Here is a 16,877-nt window from a genome sequence, read left to right on the forward strand (position 1 = left end):
CCAAAAGGCTAGAAGTAGTGAATCATCAACATCCAGAGAGGTGTGTGCAGGATCAATCCAACCTGGGCTCAGGTAACGCACCACACATGCCCTGATTAAGAGTTACCTTTGCCTTATTTATCTGTGAAAAACAAAACCAACATGTGAGGAAACATCTTTACATAAAAAGAAAAAGCGCATCAAAGAGCATCCTTGTAGTTAGATTTGACACTTTGTTTCCAGGTGGGAGGGGTCGAGTCCACTTCAAAAGCACCGAAGTCCCGCCTCGCGGTGTGTATCCCTGCTGGAGGAGACTTGAGAGGCTATAAAATGAAGGAACTTACTGTAACCTGGACGCATTCTGCAGCGGGAGTTTCCTCCGTGAACTCCGCGTGCAGGAACTGAAGTCAGCCCAAACGCTTTAATCACTGCTCCGAGAGCGCGAGAGAGAGCGAGAGCGCGCGCGAGAGCGCTTCCTCTCACTTGTCCACGCCGAGAACGTCCCATCAAGTCGCCGGGTGTCGCCAGCGCAGCCATGGCGGGGGACGGGTCCGAGCAGCGGGCGCTGCAGTATGAACAAACTCTGGTAAGTTAGACTGGTTGCCAGTGTGAACTTTGCCCGCAACGGTCCCCTTCTTGCGTGGAGGAGAAACAAAGCCAGACTCCGGTGACAAATCCTTCAATTGAACGCTGCCGGCTCAGCGCACGCATCTGACATGACTGGCTAACAAAACTCTGGTCAAAAGTTGTCATTTAATTGAAATAAAGTGCGTGTTGGTGTTGTGTGAGCGTGCCGAATGCAGCGGTGTAGCTCTCCGAGTGTGTGTTTTTAGCCCACAAACATGGGTCAACCATAAGTTGTCCGATTTTAAACTAAGTTCAACTCTCACGTGAAAGTGACCGAGGTTTGTGGTGTCGGAAGCCGCTGTGTGGCTTTTTAAGTCCCTACTTGTCCCACTTTGGTGTAGTTGTGTGGTGACATAAGTAAGGACATGGCTCTTCATGTAACGTTACAACAGTAACGTTCCAGGTAGAAGAGGGCTTATTGTCGCAACATCTGGATCTCGGGTGGTCTTCCTCCTCCTGTACGGCGAGCTGTTGGCCAAACTCCATTCTCAAAATGCCACGCGCTGTAAGAAAGCCCGGTAGAGTGGATCATAAACGCATATTAGAAAATGAGATTTACGCTTGTTTGTTTTTAATAAATGTGCTGGTGAATTCGGCGTGATAATATTTCATTAAACTGTTCTGTATGAGGAAAAATGACAGCTTTCCAGACATGTCGCCTTTTCCACACACAGTCTCGGTCCGACCGAGCAGACACCCGGTGAGCGGCAGCGAGCAGTGGGGAAAGTTTTTAAAAGTAGATATTTGGGGAAATAAAGTAATGCTTGGTGCTCGATACATAAGCCGAATTCATAATAACCTCTTTATGATTTTAATAAAAACACGGAGTCATGTTATAAGATGTGCATATTTGCAAAAAAAAGCAAACTAGCTCTCCCTTGACGGATTTGTGACTGGACTTTTGCCGGTATAGTTATGTGCATTCAGAACCCTCATTTGGCAAATGTTCTAACCAGCCTGCCATCATAACCGAAACACCTACTATACATACGAGGATGCTCATAATGTCCTGTTCCACACAAGCAGCACAATAGTCCTCGGGTTACTGTATGTGGAGGCTGCATAGATATCCATTCAACAATGAATCAATTCATTGTTCAGCAGCTCTGGTGCTGAGAAAGCACTGCTGTGTACAGTACATGATGCATAATGTGTTGTGAGATGACATGTGTGTGTTATAGTTGTACGGGCGTCCGGTGCTTTGCCGGCTTACTTTTTCTTTTTTCTTTTTTTAATGCAGTGTCCCCCGAGTGTGATTGAGTTTGTGCTTCAAACTTTACCGCCACTGTAAGCATTATAATCCATAGATGGTCTGCACAACGTTTAGAAGATGTACCAGCTGAGTGACAGGGTTTGATAGCAGACCTGTTTTTATACAGCAGGGGGCTCGCAAACATTTTCATGTCACTGGCTCCTCAAACAGGTCGGAGCCCAGGGACCAGGGACACACGTGACCAGTGCAGGGACTTCCCCAACGACTGGTTTAAATGAATCCTTAGAGTTGTATAATGATGGAAAAACAAAAGATAACATTCTTATGCATTATCTAACAGGTAAAGTGAATTTTAATGTATATAAATGGCACTATTTGTCATTCCGCTCCTCCCAAAGGACCCCTCGAGGGCTCCTAGATCCCAGTGTTTTGTGTAATGAAGTGTCTAGTTGAACTCTTCCTGTCGAGCCTAAAGAGTCCTCTGTTTGAAGGGACAAGTTTTATCGGCCAACTGGACCCATTCAGTGGCCGCGAGGCTTTAACTTAAGAAGAGCCACACAACTAACACTTCTTTGGGCCTCTGTTTCCTTCTCTTTGGAAAGAGAACCCGTGCCTCTCTGTGTGTGTGTGTGTGTGTGTGTGTGTGTGTGTGTGTGTGAGAGAGATTACACAACGTGCGACCCGCTGATTCAGCGCTGGCCGCTCCGTCGCCCTGCGGCTCTCTGAGAGGAACGTGCATCCAGCAGCAGCAGCAACAAATAAATAAAATAATTCCTTTCCTGTTCATCTGTGCTCACCTTGCTGTGTGCTCTGGTGATGTGTTACATGAACAAGATCGTGGATAAGTGGACTGTAATAAAAATAGCTGCCGTGTGAGAATAACTCCTTTCAACATGAACGAGTTGTCTCTCTCTGCCCCCCCCATCCCCTCGCCCCGTGGGTTGTAGTAACACGGTGTCTTTGTGTGATGTTGGCAGTCGTGGTGGTTGTGTGGGTTTTGTTGTGGGCAGTGGATGCTCAAAGAGGCCAGTGTAGCCTGGCTGAGAGAGAGCGGCTGAAGGGATGTTAGCGGGGAGGACTTTGGAAATAAACCTCTCAACATGTTGTCTGACATCAGACCGATGTTTGTGTTTGCATGAAGCTGATTCGAGGTGATTCCTGCCACAACCTGAGTCCGCTCCGTGCATCGATACGCGGGACCGACACGGCCTGTGTAATAGTCACTGAATGCAATCTAGTGGTTTCCTCGTCTCTCGGAACGGCTTTTGTTTTTCTGGACGACATTAAGTTAAAACCGCCAGTTGGGTTTCGGCAAGGAAGCCTTCGGTTAGATTGCATATCGTGATTATTTCACAAACTGCTGTGATAATGGCCTCGATGGACACATTGCTGTTCTAGTATTTATGCAAAGTTACATAATGTACACCGCACAACTGTTTTTTTAGTTTCAGTTCCCCACGATTATCTATAAACTGTTTCTCTTGAGAGGCTTCAGACATGAGTTTTGGTGTTTTTTGGCGTTGGAACGAGTCTCTTATGGAAGCCCATATATGAGCACGCAATCGAAACCTGTTGTTGTCGTCCTTCAGCGGCTGTAAGTGGCTGCTGAAGAGGCTTGGCAGCAGTTAAAAGGTGCCATTCAGGCCCGAGAACACTCGGCGTGAGAAGGTCACTGCAGCGCACAGGCTGCTGCAGATCATTCATCTATGAATCATAAGTTGTACACACCGCTGTACTGATGGCTGTAAAAACATAACGCAATGCATGTTTTGATAGTGAATTATCTCATTAAGTAGTAAATGGACGGTCTTGTGATCAAAGGGTTTCATCAGGTGGACAATAGACTCAGTCGTGACCAATCGGAGGCGGGTATTATAATGTGGTGTGACTGCATATGGAACTTTTTACATTTTTATTGTAACAGAGCCAACAGCATGTTAGATCTCAGAGCTGCAAAGTCTTTGTCGTTGCTTTGGTCCAGTTTGAATCTGCAACAGGAAGTTGCTAAAATGTTCGAGGGAGAGACTTGTTGTCAGTCTGGTGTCTCCGGCCTGGGCAATATATCAATATTATATTGTGACAGCAGAGTTTTGATGTACATTAACAGGCGTTTGTTTCCTCTTTTTTTTCGTTCTGGTAAAGTGATGTAATTGTCTTATTTTCCTCTACCCACGTAGTCATTACATCCACATTACTGATGATTATATATGAAAAATCTCGTTTCGATATTGAGGTATTTGGTAAAACATATCGTGATATTTGATTTTTCTCCACATCGTACTGCCTTAGTGTCTCCATTGCATGTTTGATTTGTCAACGGTCAATGAGACTTGTAATAATAAACAGGATAATCATAATGATACGAGAGGCTCTTAAAGGGACAGTGCACTGATCAAGATAAGCCGGAGGTTTGAAAACAACCCTGATGACATCATCAAAACTGAGTGACAAACTGGTGGTAGAAGTTTAGACGACCGAGGTCATTTGCAGGCAGTTTGGGGCCAACAGGTGATGCAATCGCATTGCATTGTGGGAATTGTAGGATGCCCCGTAGTAGGGCTGCAGTAATCTGCGGATTGTTTTCTCGATTAATCTTTTGGTCAAATATATATATTGTAAAATATTCACAAGTTCCTAAAGCTCAATGCGACTCATTTCTAATTTTCTTTTTTTTTTCTGTCTGAAACCTCAAGAACTACAATTTATGATATAAATTTATAGAGTAAGAAAAACTAGTTTGAGCCGGGCTAACCTGATTAGCATGCTTTAGCTAAGTAGCAACAGTAACGCACTCGCAGCTTTCTGGGTGGATCGCATTCCTGTGTAAATAAGGTGTGTGTGTGCACGTGTGTGTGTGTGTGTGTGTGTGTAAGTGTAAGGTAGGGATGGTATTGACAGAGAGAGGATGTTTTAGACGAGGACGTCTCACTCCAGAACTTTTCAAAGTACTGATTGCAGAACCGATGACTCCAGACCTCATCAATACTCCGGGTTTTTACTCATTTAGACCAGAGTGTTGGGGGTCCTCCCTAGTGTATGAGGTGACATGGTCCGTCTGGAGGCTAATGACCAATATCTGCGTGTGTGTGTGCATATCATGAAGCGAGATAAGGTGACCAGTAACTACCTCCCCACTGATTTTAACGTGTTCATAGGTGGACACTCGGGGCTGCCTCTTCGCTGCACTACAACCGTGTAAATGACATGAAAGTTGAGCGTGACTTGCAGCAGTTGGTGAAGAGAAACAAAGTCGTATTCACACATGTTTTTATTTTTTAAATCTCAGCAGGACTTCTGCTTTATGAGCAGGAATGTGCTGATATTCTAATAATGAGGGTGGACTTTTTTTGAAGAGCAGCGGGGAAGTGAAAGTGTCGGGTGGAGCAGTATGGGAACGTATTAAAGTGTGTGTGTGTGTGTGTGTGTGTGGCCGTCTGTCTTTGCTGTGTAATTTGTAACCGTGTGTTATTGGCCTGCCTGTGGTCATTCGCTTTATGTAGCGCGTCTGTTTGATGTCTGCTCTCCTCGTGGAAATTTCCTCTTCACTCGCCCTCTCAAGACCTTTTTATTTTTGCAAGGCAGGTCAACAGCTCCTTGACCTCCTTTTATTGTGAGGAGAAAGGAGCGCTCTCATAACATTTGTTCAGAGCCAAGTTGTGAATAGGTTGTTTTGTCTGCAGATAAGCATACAAAAACTCTCTGACTCACTCACTCACTCACAAAAGATCAACCCCAGAAGGTGGAATGTGTTTTGGCTTTTTGTTCTGAGAGGCATCGATCCCACGGCGATGGTTAACCGCTGAGAGAATAAACTGCATGGATTTACAGATGAGCTGGTTTTAAAAGTATGTCAAAGACCGGTAAAAGGGGTATTTTTATACTTAGTCGTGAACGTTTTCAGAACTATCTATCTATCTATCTATCGGCGTGGCTCCTCCCTCTTCGTGGGTTCGGCGTGGCTCCTCCCTCTTCGTGGGTTCGGCGTGGCTCCTCCCGCTTCGTGGGTTCGGCGTGGCTCCTCCCGCTTCGTGGGTTCGGCGTGGCTCCTCCCGCTTCGTGGGTTCGGCGTGGCTCCTCCCGCTTCGTGGGGTCGGCGGGGCTCCTCCCTCTTCATCATCTTGAGGCGATAAGACCGCAAAGTCAGAGTTGACACATCAGCGGATGTTCAGTTCACTATCGTGTGTGTCCGTGTCGAGAGGGATGCTTTTTGATAAAGAGGATCTTGTTGATGCATCAACCCCGTGCCACGGGAAAAGACCCAGACGTGAGGATGAATACAGTCACATTCACCTCGGCTGTTACTGAACGAGACTCTCGAGCTCCATTTCAGTTCCTCAAATCACAGCATTGACCTTTGGTCTGGAACTCTGAATAAGTGGAAGTTGCAACAGTGAAACAATTTGATCAGTTTGTTTATTATCCGGATAAACACAAATCTCTTAAAGTCAATGAATTCTCATGATAGTCAGCCGTCATCACCCTTCATATGCAACCAATGTGTTTATGATGACATTTAGATTTATTTGATTTGATAAAGGACCATTTGATGCACCGTACCAGATTACAGCTCTACTTTGTGTCTGTAAATCGTTCACTGGAGCATAAAGTTGTTTTCAAGAGCGCACAATTCATTTTATTTTGAAATGGCGTGCACGTGAAGTGCACCAGATCGATGCACTTTCATTATAAAAATGTGCAACATTTAGGGTTCTGCATCAAGTATTTAGATTTTCTATCATATCAATATAAATACTTCATCACATTGATGCAAAAATCACATGCTGTCGTTTATTTGCAGTTTCAGTCCATCTTAACTTCCCTTACTGCCTCATGCAGCTGCTGGAAATAAGCGGAGCTGATTATTGCTCATGCTCCAGAAAGATGGTGATGATGATGATGATGATGATGATGATGACGACGACTCGTATCACCGTCATGTTGTGTCCTTATCTGCTGTCACTGCTGATCTTCCGCATCGCGGCTGACCTCCTCACTGTTTATACAACCGTCAGCACTTTTTTTTCCTCTCCCTCTGCTGAACATCCTCGATGATAAAAGTTCCATCTCTGTCCAAACAGAGCGTCAGGAGGTCAACGCTGTGACGCCGTTCCTTGGCCCCCGTGTCTTTCCTGTGAAATCTCTTTCCTGTACGAGATTGATCTTCGTCTTCAGTTCACCAACCCAGCATTCAGTCGCCCCGCCGCCTCTCTAATGGCTGTTAGTCGACACAATGTAATTAAACAGACGCGTCGGCGTTTAGCCGCTGATGGAGTCGATCAGCACGAACCGTCTCCTCCGCCGACGGATCGGGAGGCGCGATAGAAGATGCTTTGATGCGTCAAACACTGTTCCCAGCATACGTCTACGTGACAAGAGATCATACGACAGAAAATACCCATAAGACCTGCATTGACCGTGCGTATTTGTGGTCTAAGGTGATCCTTTGTTACAGATTAACAGACTCATACAGTACAGCGGAGTCTGAACAAAAAGCTCTGTTACACAATGAGATCTCAACTGCAAATACGTCCTTTTCATCAGTGTTTCTAGTTCTGTAGAGAAAAGGTTTGAGGTGCAGAAACAAGAAGCAGAATCTATAAACTGAAGTGTTTTACAAAGTCTCTGATCTGTCACTTTCCCTCTCCACAGAACTCAATGTGCCAGTCTTGGATTAAGAGTAGGCCTCAATGGCCCGATCAGCCCTGTTGAGCAAAGCCGTTCAGAGCTGCAGTCTTTCCCCAAGTAGAAGCAGATCTCAGGACACAAGTCTTGTTCCACGGTTTACCGATATCAAAAACATATCGCAATACCCAAATCGAAAACGATAAGCGCGGCTCTAATGACCAGATAAATGTACCGATATGTTTCGAGTCGCCATTTCTGAATGTGTCCCAGCATCTCCTGTAAGTCAAGGATTGCGTGTTAAAGTATTATTTCAACGTGTTTCTTAGTAACGTGAGAGGAAAAGCAGTTTGTGGTGACATTCTCCTCCCAAAACACAACTCTGCTTACTGCGGCACCTTCCTGATGTTAGCAGCTTTTCCCTCGTCAACTTTCTCTCAACTCTAATTTGAGTTTATTGTCGTTTTGGGACTTTTAGTTTTGGAAGCCTGTCGGTGTCTCCCATGCTGCAGTACCGCTCTCTGCCTAAACGGTTGCTGAGGCGCTGGCGGGGGCGCTGTTTTACAAATATAAAGCCTCATTAAACGCTGTGATGACGCAAGTGATAACTTTATTTTGTGTAACCAGATAACTCAAATAAATTCAAGTGGACATTAGATTACTGCAAACTATGTAAATTGTATGTTCTGTAATCTCATATCGCACTACTTTTGCTGACGTTTTATTTTGTAGCCTTCTGACCGTTCCCATCGCCGGTCTCCTCAATTTCTCTCTTGAACTCTAAATCAGGAACCAGAGCCTTCAGGAGAGCCGTAGTATTGGCAAGTGTGTGTGTGTGTGTGTGTGTGTGTGTGGCTCTACTATACGTGTGCATGTTGAATGGATAGATGGTGTAATAATGTGATGTGACAGCAGGGAGGAAAAGGAGCGATTAAGTTCAAGAGTTGGCCCGCTCACTATAACGGCTCGGCTGGTGAAAGACCCTCCTCTCTCACACACACACACACACACGCGCCTTCTTGTCCCTTCAGTCACCAAACAAGCGCGGCCTATTTTAAGGACACGCAGCGTTATCTGTTAGTCACTGATGCTAACAGATGGTGGTGACTGCGTGTGTTCGTCTTTACAGCACAAATCACACTCGTGAAAGAGATTTTCCGGAATGTTTTCTATTTATTAAAATCAACTGTACATGACCGTCTCAGCACCAGACAGCAGACACACACAGACTATAGCCAGTGAACATGGTAGAGCATCGAGCTGCTAAAGAGCCAGATATTACCCTCAGGAGGTGGTGGAGACCAAAAACAGAGCTAAAAGTCAGTAAATATGGGATTTACATTCACCAGGTCCCCAAAAACACAATTAATGCTAATGTCGCTCTGTAACTGGATGTGTGAATACGCACCAAGTTCAGCTCATAAGGTGATATAATATCTATGGTTGTTCAGAGTTCGGCCTGCTGTTGGTGCAGCTCAGGTCTATATTGATCAACACAATGAACCAGTCGCTGATATTTCTTCCCTCTCAGTGTTGAGTCGACCTTTTATATCCAAACAAACCTCTCGGCCTGTCTCAGAGTCGGGGTGTAGTCCTGTGATGTTCAGCCCTCCAGATAGATTCGGCTTTGAGGATCAGAATAAAAGAGTTCAGGAGGGTGAGAACACATTCGGCATTCAAATTCTGTGTTGAAACCCAAAGTGTGTGTGTGTGTGTGTGTTATATCACGTCCAACACTGTCTCGCTCAGCTGTGTTGAAATACTTAAACCCAGAGAGCCGAGGTCGCCAACCTATTTATTTCATCTGATGAGGAGCGCTGGACACGGCTCGGCCCCCGTGGACGGAATACCCAACGAGTGTGAGAGACCTCGCAGAATACCAACTCGCGCAGCCTCTCGCCCCTCGCCACCGGCAATTACATTTTTGTTTTTTTTCAAACTCCCCAAAACTTCCCACTGGCTTAAGGCATGTCTTTAGACACCAGAGATCCTCTGGTGTCTAAAGTGATCTGATTCTGTGCAGAATCCTCGGCTGGTGTTTTGCTCGTTTCGTCGTCTACTTTTTGCCCTTTAAGCAGATTCTTGATGAACTGACATGAAGTGATTTCTTTGAAGTTGTGTGTGTGGAAGCGGAGGAGGAATGTTTGTAGGACTACAGATTTTTTGTTGCATTTGTGCATCTGCATATACTGTCTAATAACTCCCCTGTGTGTTCGACTGTTGTTACACAGCGGCAATTAGCGGTTGTGTGTGTGTGCGTCTGTCTATACTTTGTGATGTGTGTGTGTGTGTGTGTGTGTGTCTGTCTATACTTTGTGATGTGTGTGTGTGTGTGATGTATTACTTGTAAAATGCCGGCAGGCCTTTGAAACGCTTGATTGAGTTTGTGACGGGCGCTGTGTTTTCTTTCTCCTTTGTTCCACTACATTCATATTAAAGCTGGATCGATGGATCTTGTTTTTAGCTCTCACCCTCCTCCCTCTCGCCCCCCCCCCTTCTTCTCTTTCACCCCCTCTCGTCCCTCCATCCATTCGCCCCTGCTGTCCACCCTCAGAAGTGTGTGTGCTGGCATGTCCTCCTACATCCCGCTGCCGGTGTTGAGCGCTGACACGCACACACACACACCGATCTCTCTCTAATAAGTCGGCCCGAGCTTCAGCAACTCTGCGCCCCTCCTTCCCTCCCCCATCCCGCTGATGAGGGAGAGAGAGGAAAACCTGTGGGGGTGCAGCCGCCATAAAGTGCTGCGGGGGACGACATGTTGTGGTGCACTGCACTGGGAGGCATGCGAGTCCTGTGACTGATCCACACACTGACAGCTGCGTGGGGTCTACACACACACACACACACACACACACACAACTGAGTTACGTTCAGGCAACATAACTACTGAGGCATTTTGTCACGTATCCGGGCTTCAGTAACTGCACATTCGTGGTTATTTGAACCCAAACAAAGAGCCTTTCCTCAACCCAACTACGTAGTTTTGTTGCGTAAACCTAACGGAGTTGTTTCCTGTGAAGCCGGAGGTTTATTTTGAAAAGACTGTAGTCATGTAACAAGCAGAAATTGACATGTTGCTGGACTTTAGCAGGAAAATGCACAGAAAATTATGAACTTTTTGTGGGATATCATATGAGGACACGGTGCAGTGACCCCTTGAGGGGTTTTTCTGGATCATAATTACGTAGATGACTTATGAAGTGATTTCGTGGGATATCTCTAAATCCCAGCGCATTAACTTCTGTAGGTGAAGATATGAACGCTGTATGAGAACAGTCTGCATGCAGACAGTCTGACCTCCCTTCACCTTCGAGGCACCTTTGCTGATGATGCAGTTTTTCTGTTCAGTGTGACACACACACACACACACACCAACACATTGACATGAATGTGGACATTGGTCCGTATTGTGTTTGGCATAAACTAATAATATAAATTAATATCTCACTGTTTGTACCCGCGCAGCATTATCAGGTCAACGCAGACCGAGAGGTTAATCAGAGGTTCAATTTCTCCTCGTTCAAGCGCAAAGTCTTTCAAAAATACATTTCCTCCTTCACAGGACACAACGTAGTTCGGTTGAGGAAAATATCGTGGTTAGAGTTAAAATAACCACTAATGTACGAAGTTACATGACAAAATCAATCAACGTTGACTTCTTGTTTCACACGGCAAACTAGCGGCGGTCCAGTTTTTGTTTGACACATCCACCGCCGTCATAGAATCGCTTATTGCTTGAATATTGTAGATCTGGTTCTGTTATTTTGCTCATGAGGTTTCACACAGCCGGTTACAACAAGTGGCTGGGGGACAAAAACCCACTTCCTTTCCCAACATCCCGTCTGTTTGTGTGGCTCTGTTTGACCCAACAAGCTTAAACATCATGCGCAGCGCCGCCGCGCTTGTTGCTTTAAGAGTCAGTGTTGTGACAGTAGTGGTGTTACTCCCAGCTGGCCAAAGGTGTGTGTGTGTGTGTGTGTGTGGCAGTTGTTTGTGAACATTGTTGATCGCCTCTTGTACGTTTGTACAAGATACCCACTGACCACACACACACACACACACACACACACACACACACACGTTAATTCATAACACATTCTGTTGCTGCACACAATGAATCATTTTACATTTAATGTAAATATTATGTAAGCATGCGGCTGCACTGTCGAAACAGCCTGTAACTGCTTCTTAATGTTCGACTCCAAGACACACACACACACACACACACACACGTGTATCAGCAGCAATCAGTAACGAGTAGTGAAGGCAGAATCAAAGACGATTGATTAAATCAGTCAGCCAGGTGTGTGTGTGTCTATTACCAGTGACACCCTCTTGCTTTGAGATAGATGGGCACCATTAACCTTAAATGAATGGCAGCAGCCACCCTGCATTCCCTCCCTCTCACTCCTCCTACTCTCTCTAGTTCTAGTTGAAATGTGTTGAACAGGAGTCTCACACTCGACATGTATGAAGTGAACTGACACGGTCGGTTGTTTTTAAAGCCTGAAGTTCAATCGGCTCGGCTCTGAAGGCGGGAAAGAACAGGCTGAGTAGATGAAGCGTCTCTTTTGTCTTTGACAATTCATTTTACAAAAAAAGAGGAAGCTCATGTTGGAGCTTAAATGTCGACCAACGGTTACGTTTAGGGGAATTACTGCAACGCAGAGAAGAGGGGAGACGTTTTAAGGAGATGTTGCGTACGACCATTTTAACTGGTTTGGTCCACTTTCAAATGCGATCTGATTCTACCAAGCGGACCAATCAGCTGTTGTAGTCCGTGTGGCCGCAATGTGTGGTGACGTTTCTGTGGAGCTGCTCGCCAGGCTCCGGTTCTGCCGAAGTGTCTTAAAACTTGCATTCTCTCTAGTGTCCACCAGGGGGCGACTCCTCTGGTTGTATAGAAGTCTATGAGAAAATGACTCTACTTCTCTTGATTTATTACCTCAGTAAACATTGTAAACATGAGTTTATGTCTCAATCTCTAGTTTCAAGTCTTCTTCAATACAGCATGATGTTCATTTGGTACATTATGGTCCATTTAGAGTCACACAGACCATAAAGCAGGGGATGCTTTAGGGCGGGGCTACTGTGATTGACAGGTCGCTGCCGTATACAGCGTCTCTACATCACTCTTCCGTGGATGAAATATGGTAGCTTCTGTTCATTGGCTGTAAAAGAAACACGGCTACAGCAAAATTGCCAAACTCGAGGCTCCATAACATCAGTCCACAAACCAACGGGAGGCATCACGATGATTACGTCCACTTCAACATACAGGCTATTGTACCTACCGTCGCCATGAACTCCCTCCAGTCCCTCAATGGTCAGCACCGGTTTAATGAACGCAGCTGGATGTCGTGCTTCTTCATTTCTCTTCTAGTTTCTTGCTCTGCAGTGTTTCCCTTCAGTCATAGTAGGAACAGCTTAGTCTTTCCTGCTTTGCTCTGCTTCTCTTCAGTATGTAAGCATGCAGATAGCAGCATGGTATGTACACTTATTGCTCAACATCTCGGCAGCACAGACACGTGACGAGATATCGTGAGTTTACAGTAAACCCAGCAGTGTTTAAAAGATCTTTTCTATCATGAGACTTTTATTAAGGACTGAGCGTAGGGGTTATGTGTTATTCACTGGACTAGCAGGGGGGGTCTCACTGTGCTTTTCTGTGAAATGTGTGTATGTTCCAGTGAAAGCTACAGAAGTGAAGGTACCAGGGCTCCCACAGAGGAGTTCCTGGACAAACGGTGATCTCACTGGGCCCTAAAATAACATGAAATATTCTGTGGAAGAGACCCGTGAATGAGCCTTCATCAGGTTCCTATAGGCCAACATGGGAATTCTATCTGGTCGGTCCAAGACTTTAGTCCGGTCTGAAACATCTTACCAACTACAGACATGATGGTCCCCTGAGGGTGATCTCCACACATCTGTCCCAGCGCCTTCCCCACCTCCCCATCCCCCCTGTTTCCTCGTCTTTATCCTCATTCCTATAAGTTTGTGGATATTATGCGCTTATTATTTAATCACAGAATAATTACCTGCATAAATAGCAGCGCATTAAAATCAATTAAAGTAATGAAAGCATCAACCCGTTTGATGCCTTACAAATTTTATCACACACACACACACACACACTGGTTCATTGGATCCTGTCTCGGGCAACCTTTATTCCATTACAGATATTGACACAAAACTGGCCGCTTGGCAGCTTGGCAGCTGTGTCCCTCCTCCTCTTCATCCTGAAGTGTTGTGTGTGTGTGTGTGTGTGTGTGTGTGGCTGTATTTGCTGAATGTCTCAGAGTTCGGTGAGACTTTCGTCCTCTGTTGTTCTTCCTCTCACCTGGCTCTGTTTCTGACTTTCTCATGAGCGCTTTGTGTTTTTTTTCTTTGTCTCTTTCACACACTGAGGAGGTCTGTTTGTGTTATGACTCTCATATTTCTCTCTCTCTCTCTCTGCATAATGTTTTCTCATGCTCTCTCCACCTCCTCACACCACTTGTTCTATCACATCTTGTCTTTCTCGCTCTCTCTCTGTGTTTGTGTGTCTTACAGTCGATGGCCCCCGTCTCTTTCTCAGGCCAGTTATTGTCACAGCTGTGTTTCCTCAGTCAGTGATCACTTTTATGGACAGTGTGTCCTCGTGTGTGTGTGTGTGTGTGTGTGTGTGTGTGTGTGTGGTGCCATGGTGGTGCCTTCCCACGTCCAGACGGAGCACGTGTGTGAGACAAAAAGGAAAAGAGAGAGACACACACACTGGGACTCATTGTGCACAAATGTATTTTCTCCCTCCTTTTCCTCCCTCTGTCTCACCCCTTTTCTCACTGGGACTCCATTGTCTGTCCCGTTACTGTGGCCTCAGTTCATCTTAGATTCAGATCCAGCGTTTTGAAAAATGAGGACGAAGCAAAGACCTGGCGCCCCGCCCCGGTGCGTCGGTGCTCTTCGCTGGTTGTTTTCAAATGTGTTGTTAATATCTGACGTCTGACGGCATCAAATGGAGCACAAAGTGTGATCCCACAGATTATATTCATCCTGTTTATGAAGACAGAGGGCCTCCATTAGCGTGTGTAAGTGGAGCGATAGCAGGAACTCATTACACACATTTTGATAAACCAGCTGCTCATCTTACCTCCAGCGCCACTTTCCCTGAATCCCACAAACGCTCTCTGGGTCCATGCTCCCGGTTTCAGCTAGTTTCACTCTGCAAGTCATGACGAGCCTTTTGAGTGTAAGCTACGTGGAGCTCAATGTGGTTTAAGTCACAGTACACTGTCTCCTGAACAAGAAACCGAATGGGAATCTGTCCACCGCAGCGGCTTCTCCACTGACTGTGTGTGTGTGTGTGTGTGTGTGTGTGTGTGTGGAGACAGAGGAAAGAAAACACGGCGTGAGGAACAGCTTTGTGACTATATTTGCTTTGAAATGTGTCTAAAGTAATCGAGCACAGTTATTGAATAATATGCTTTTGTTGTTGTTTTTATATCTGATGTCGGACCAAAGAATTTAACGTTCTGTGAAGCTTTTCTCACTCTGCTTTAAGAAGCTGCTGAACCACCGGAAAGTGTTTCACAGTGAGCCTTTTAATGACTTATTTTATTCTACAAATCCTTTTGTCTGAACACCATTATTAAGGCCTTTTCCCTCTCACGACATCACTTCTGTCCACCATGCTCCTTTTGGTTGGTTGTTTTCAAGCAGAACAATATTGCTGTTCATTCATCACGACCAACAATTACAGGACTGCAGAGCTTTTTCATAAAAACAGCTGCCTGTTGCATCTGGAGACGATGCTGATGGGAGCCATGGGAGTCAACCCACCAGAAAGATCCATCCAGTTTATGATGTAAACACGTTTATTAGCAGCTTTAAAGTTATGCACCAGCTTCAAAGACAGGAGTGTTCACATAGACTGTACATAACAAGTGGATCACCCGTTTTGAGGCCTCGAGTTCGGCAATTTCGCCGTCGCCATCTTGGATTACGGCCGTTGCCATGACCGGAAGCTACCATATCATGCAAACATCATGTTTACAATGTTTACTGAGGTAATAAATCAAGAGAGAAGTAGAGTCATTTTCTCATAGACTTCTATACAACCAGAGGAGTCGCCCCCTGGTGGACACTAGAGAGAATGCAGCTTTGACACATGAAGCATCGGCTTCCCTCGGCTGGACCGGAGGTTGCCGCCTGGTTTAAATCCACACGTGGCTTTTAAACTCTGAAAGGAGAGTGAATCGTTTGGAAAGAGCAGGAGTGCCATTTTGCCAGCAGAGCTGAATGTGCCCGAGTAAATATGGGTTTTCTTAATGAGGCAACTGGAGAGTGCACACACACACGGGTGAATATCACAGCCTCGCCTGGGTCTGGGGCCTTTCTTGTGGCAGTGGTCAAGACGTGGCACTAATACCAATGTGCAGCTGCCAGCCTGCCATTGGCGCTGACTACTAGAGCGAGAGAACGAGGCAGACGGAGAGCGCTTCATGCTATCACTGTAGCACGGCATCAGTGATCACGCAACTGATACCGAGAGGAGACTGATGAGAGGAAGATGTTTCGAGTGCTTCGTTTGTCCCTCTGGGAGATCGCAGCTTATTCCACTGAATCGTCATGTTAAAATGAATACTTGTTTTGCACAGGCTAGAGAAGTACGAGATGGTGTGTGTGTGTGTGTGTGTGTGTGTGTGTGTGTGTGTGTCTTTGCGCTCCCTATGGCTCTAGCTTTGGACAGGTGTGATCATTAATCATTAATAACTCTTTCTCCCTCTCTCTCCTCTCCCGATTCCACAGTTCAAATCTAGATTCAGTTCACATTGTGGGATGGATTCTGTATATAGTGCCAAAGCGTCCCCCCCCCCCTCCCACTCACGCATTAACCCATTCTCTTGCTTCCTTTCTCTGCGACCTGTCCGTCACGGCTCCGCTGCTTTTCTCCAACACCTCCTGCGGCTCTTCCTGCCTCTTATTTTGCCGTCCGTCCGTCCTACCTTCCTTTATTCAGTGTGTTTGTCCAGCTCTGGGTCAGTGTGAGAGAGGCCCATAAGGTTGGCATGGCAGCCTGGCACAAGCACACAAGACTCCCTAGTACCCCCCCCCCCCCCCAAGGCGTGCCCTGCGGGAAGGTTGGGGGAACCCTAATTTACTGTACATGCTTCCACAGCTCACTCCCTCAGCGTAGAGTCTCCTTTAACGCTCTTTTAAAAAAAAAAAAAAATCGATTTCACTCGTACACTCCTGCTGTTCTTGGAGTAAATCTGGGATCAGTGTTTATACAACGTTTAAGAGTAACAAAGATGCTCTAAAGGGGGGAAAACAAGATTCATTTCACTCACTCAACTTATAGCAGAGTGCAACTTTACACCTCAGACTGACTACAGGTGTTGGGCAGTACTTCTGTATGTGTGGAAGAAGTTGTTAAGCTTCTTTATTTTAC

At 45.8% G+C, this 16,877-nt stretch overlaps 1 protein-coding gene across 1 annotated transcript in view; it reads left to right on the plus strand.

The window, feature by feature from the left end:
* Positions 1-482: 482 nt before the first annotated feature.
* Positions 483-16,877, plus strand: part of LOC306779973 (chloride channel protein 2-like) — an 89,577-nt gene continuing 73,182 nt past the window's right edge. The window contains exon 1 of the mRNA XM_079272108.1: positions 483-565. Coding sequence (XP_079128234.1) covers positions 515-565 — 51 coding nt within the window. The 5' untranslated portion in view covers positions 483-514. The remainder of the gene's footprint in view (positions 566-16,877) is intronic.

Source organism: Melanostigma gelatinosum, assembly GCF_949748355.1.
Source record: "Melanostigma gelatinosum genome assembly, chromosome: 7".
Taxonomy (NCBI): domain Eukaryota; kingdom Metazoa; phylum Chordata; class Actinopteri; order Perciformes; family Zoarcidae; genus Melanostigma; species Melanostigma gelatinosum.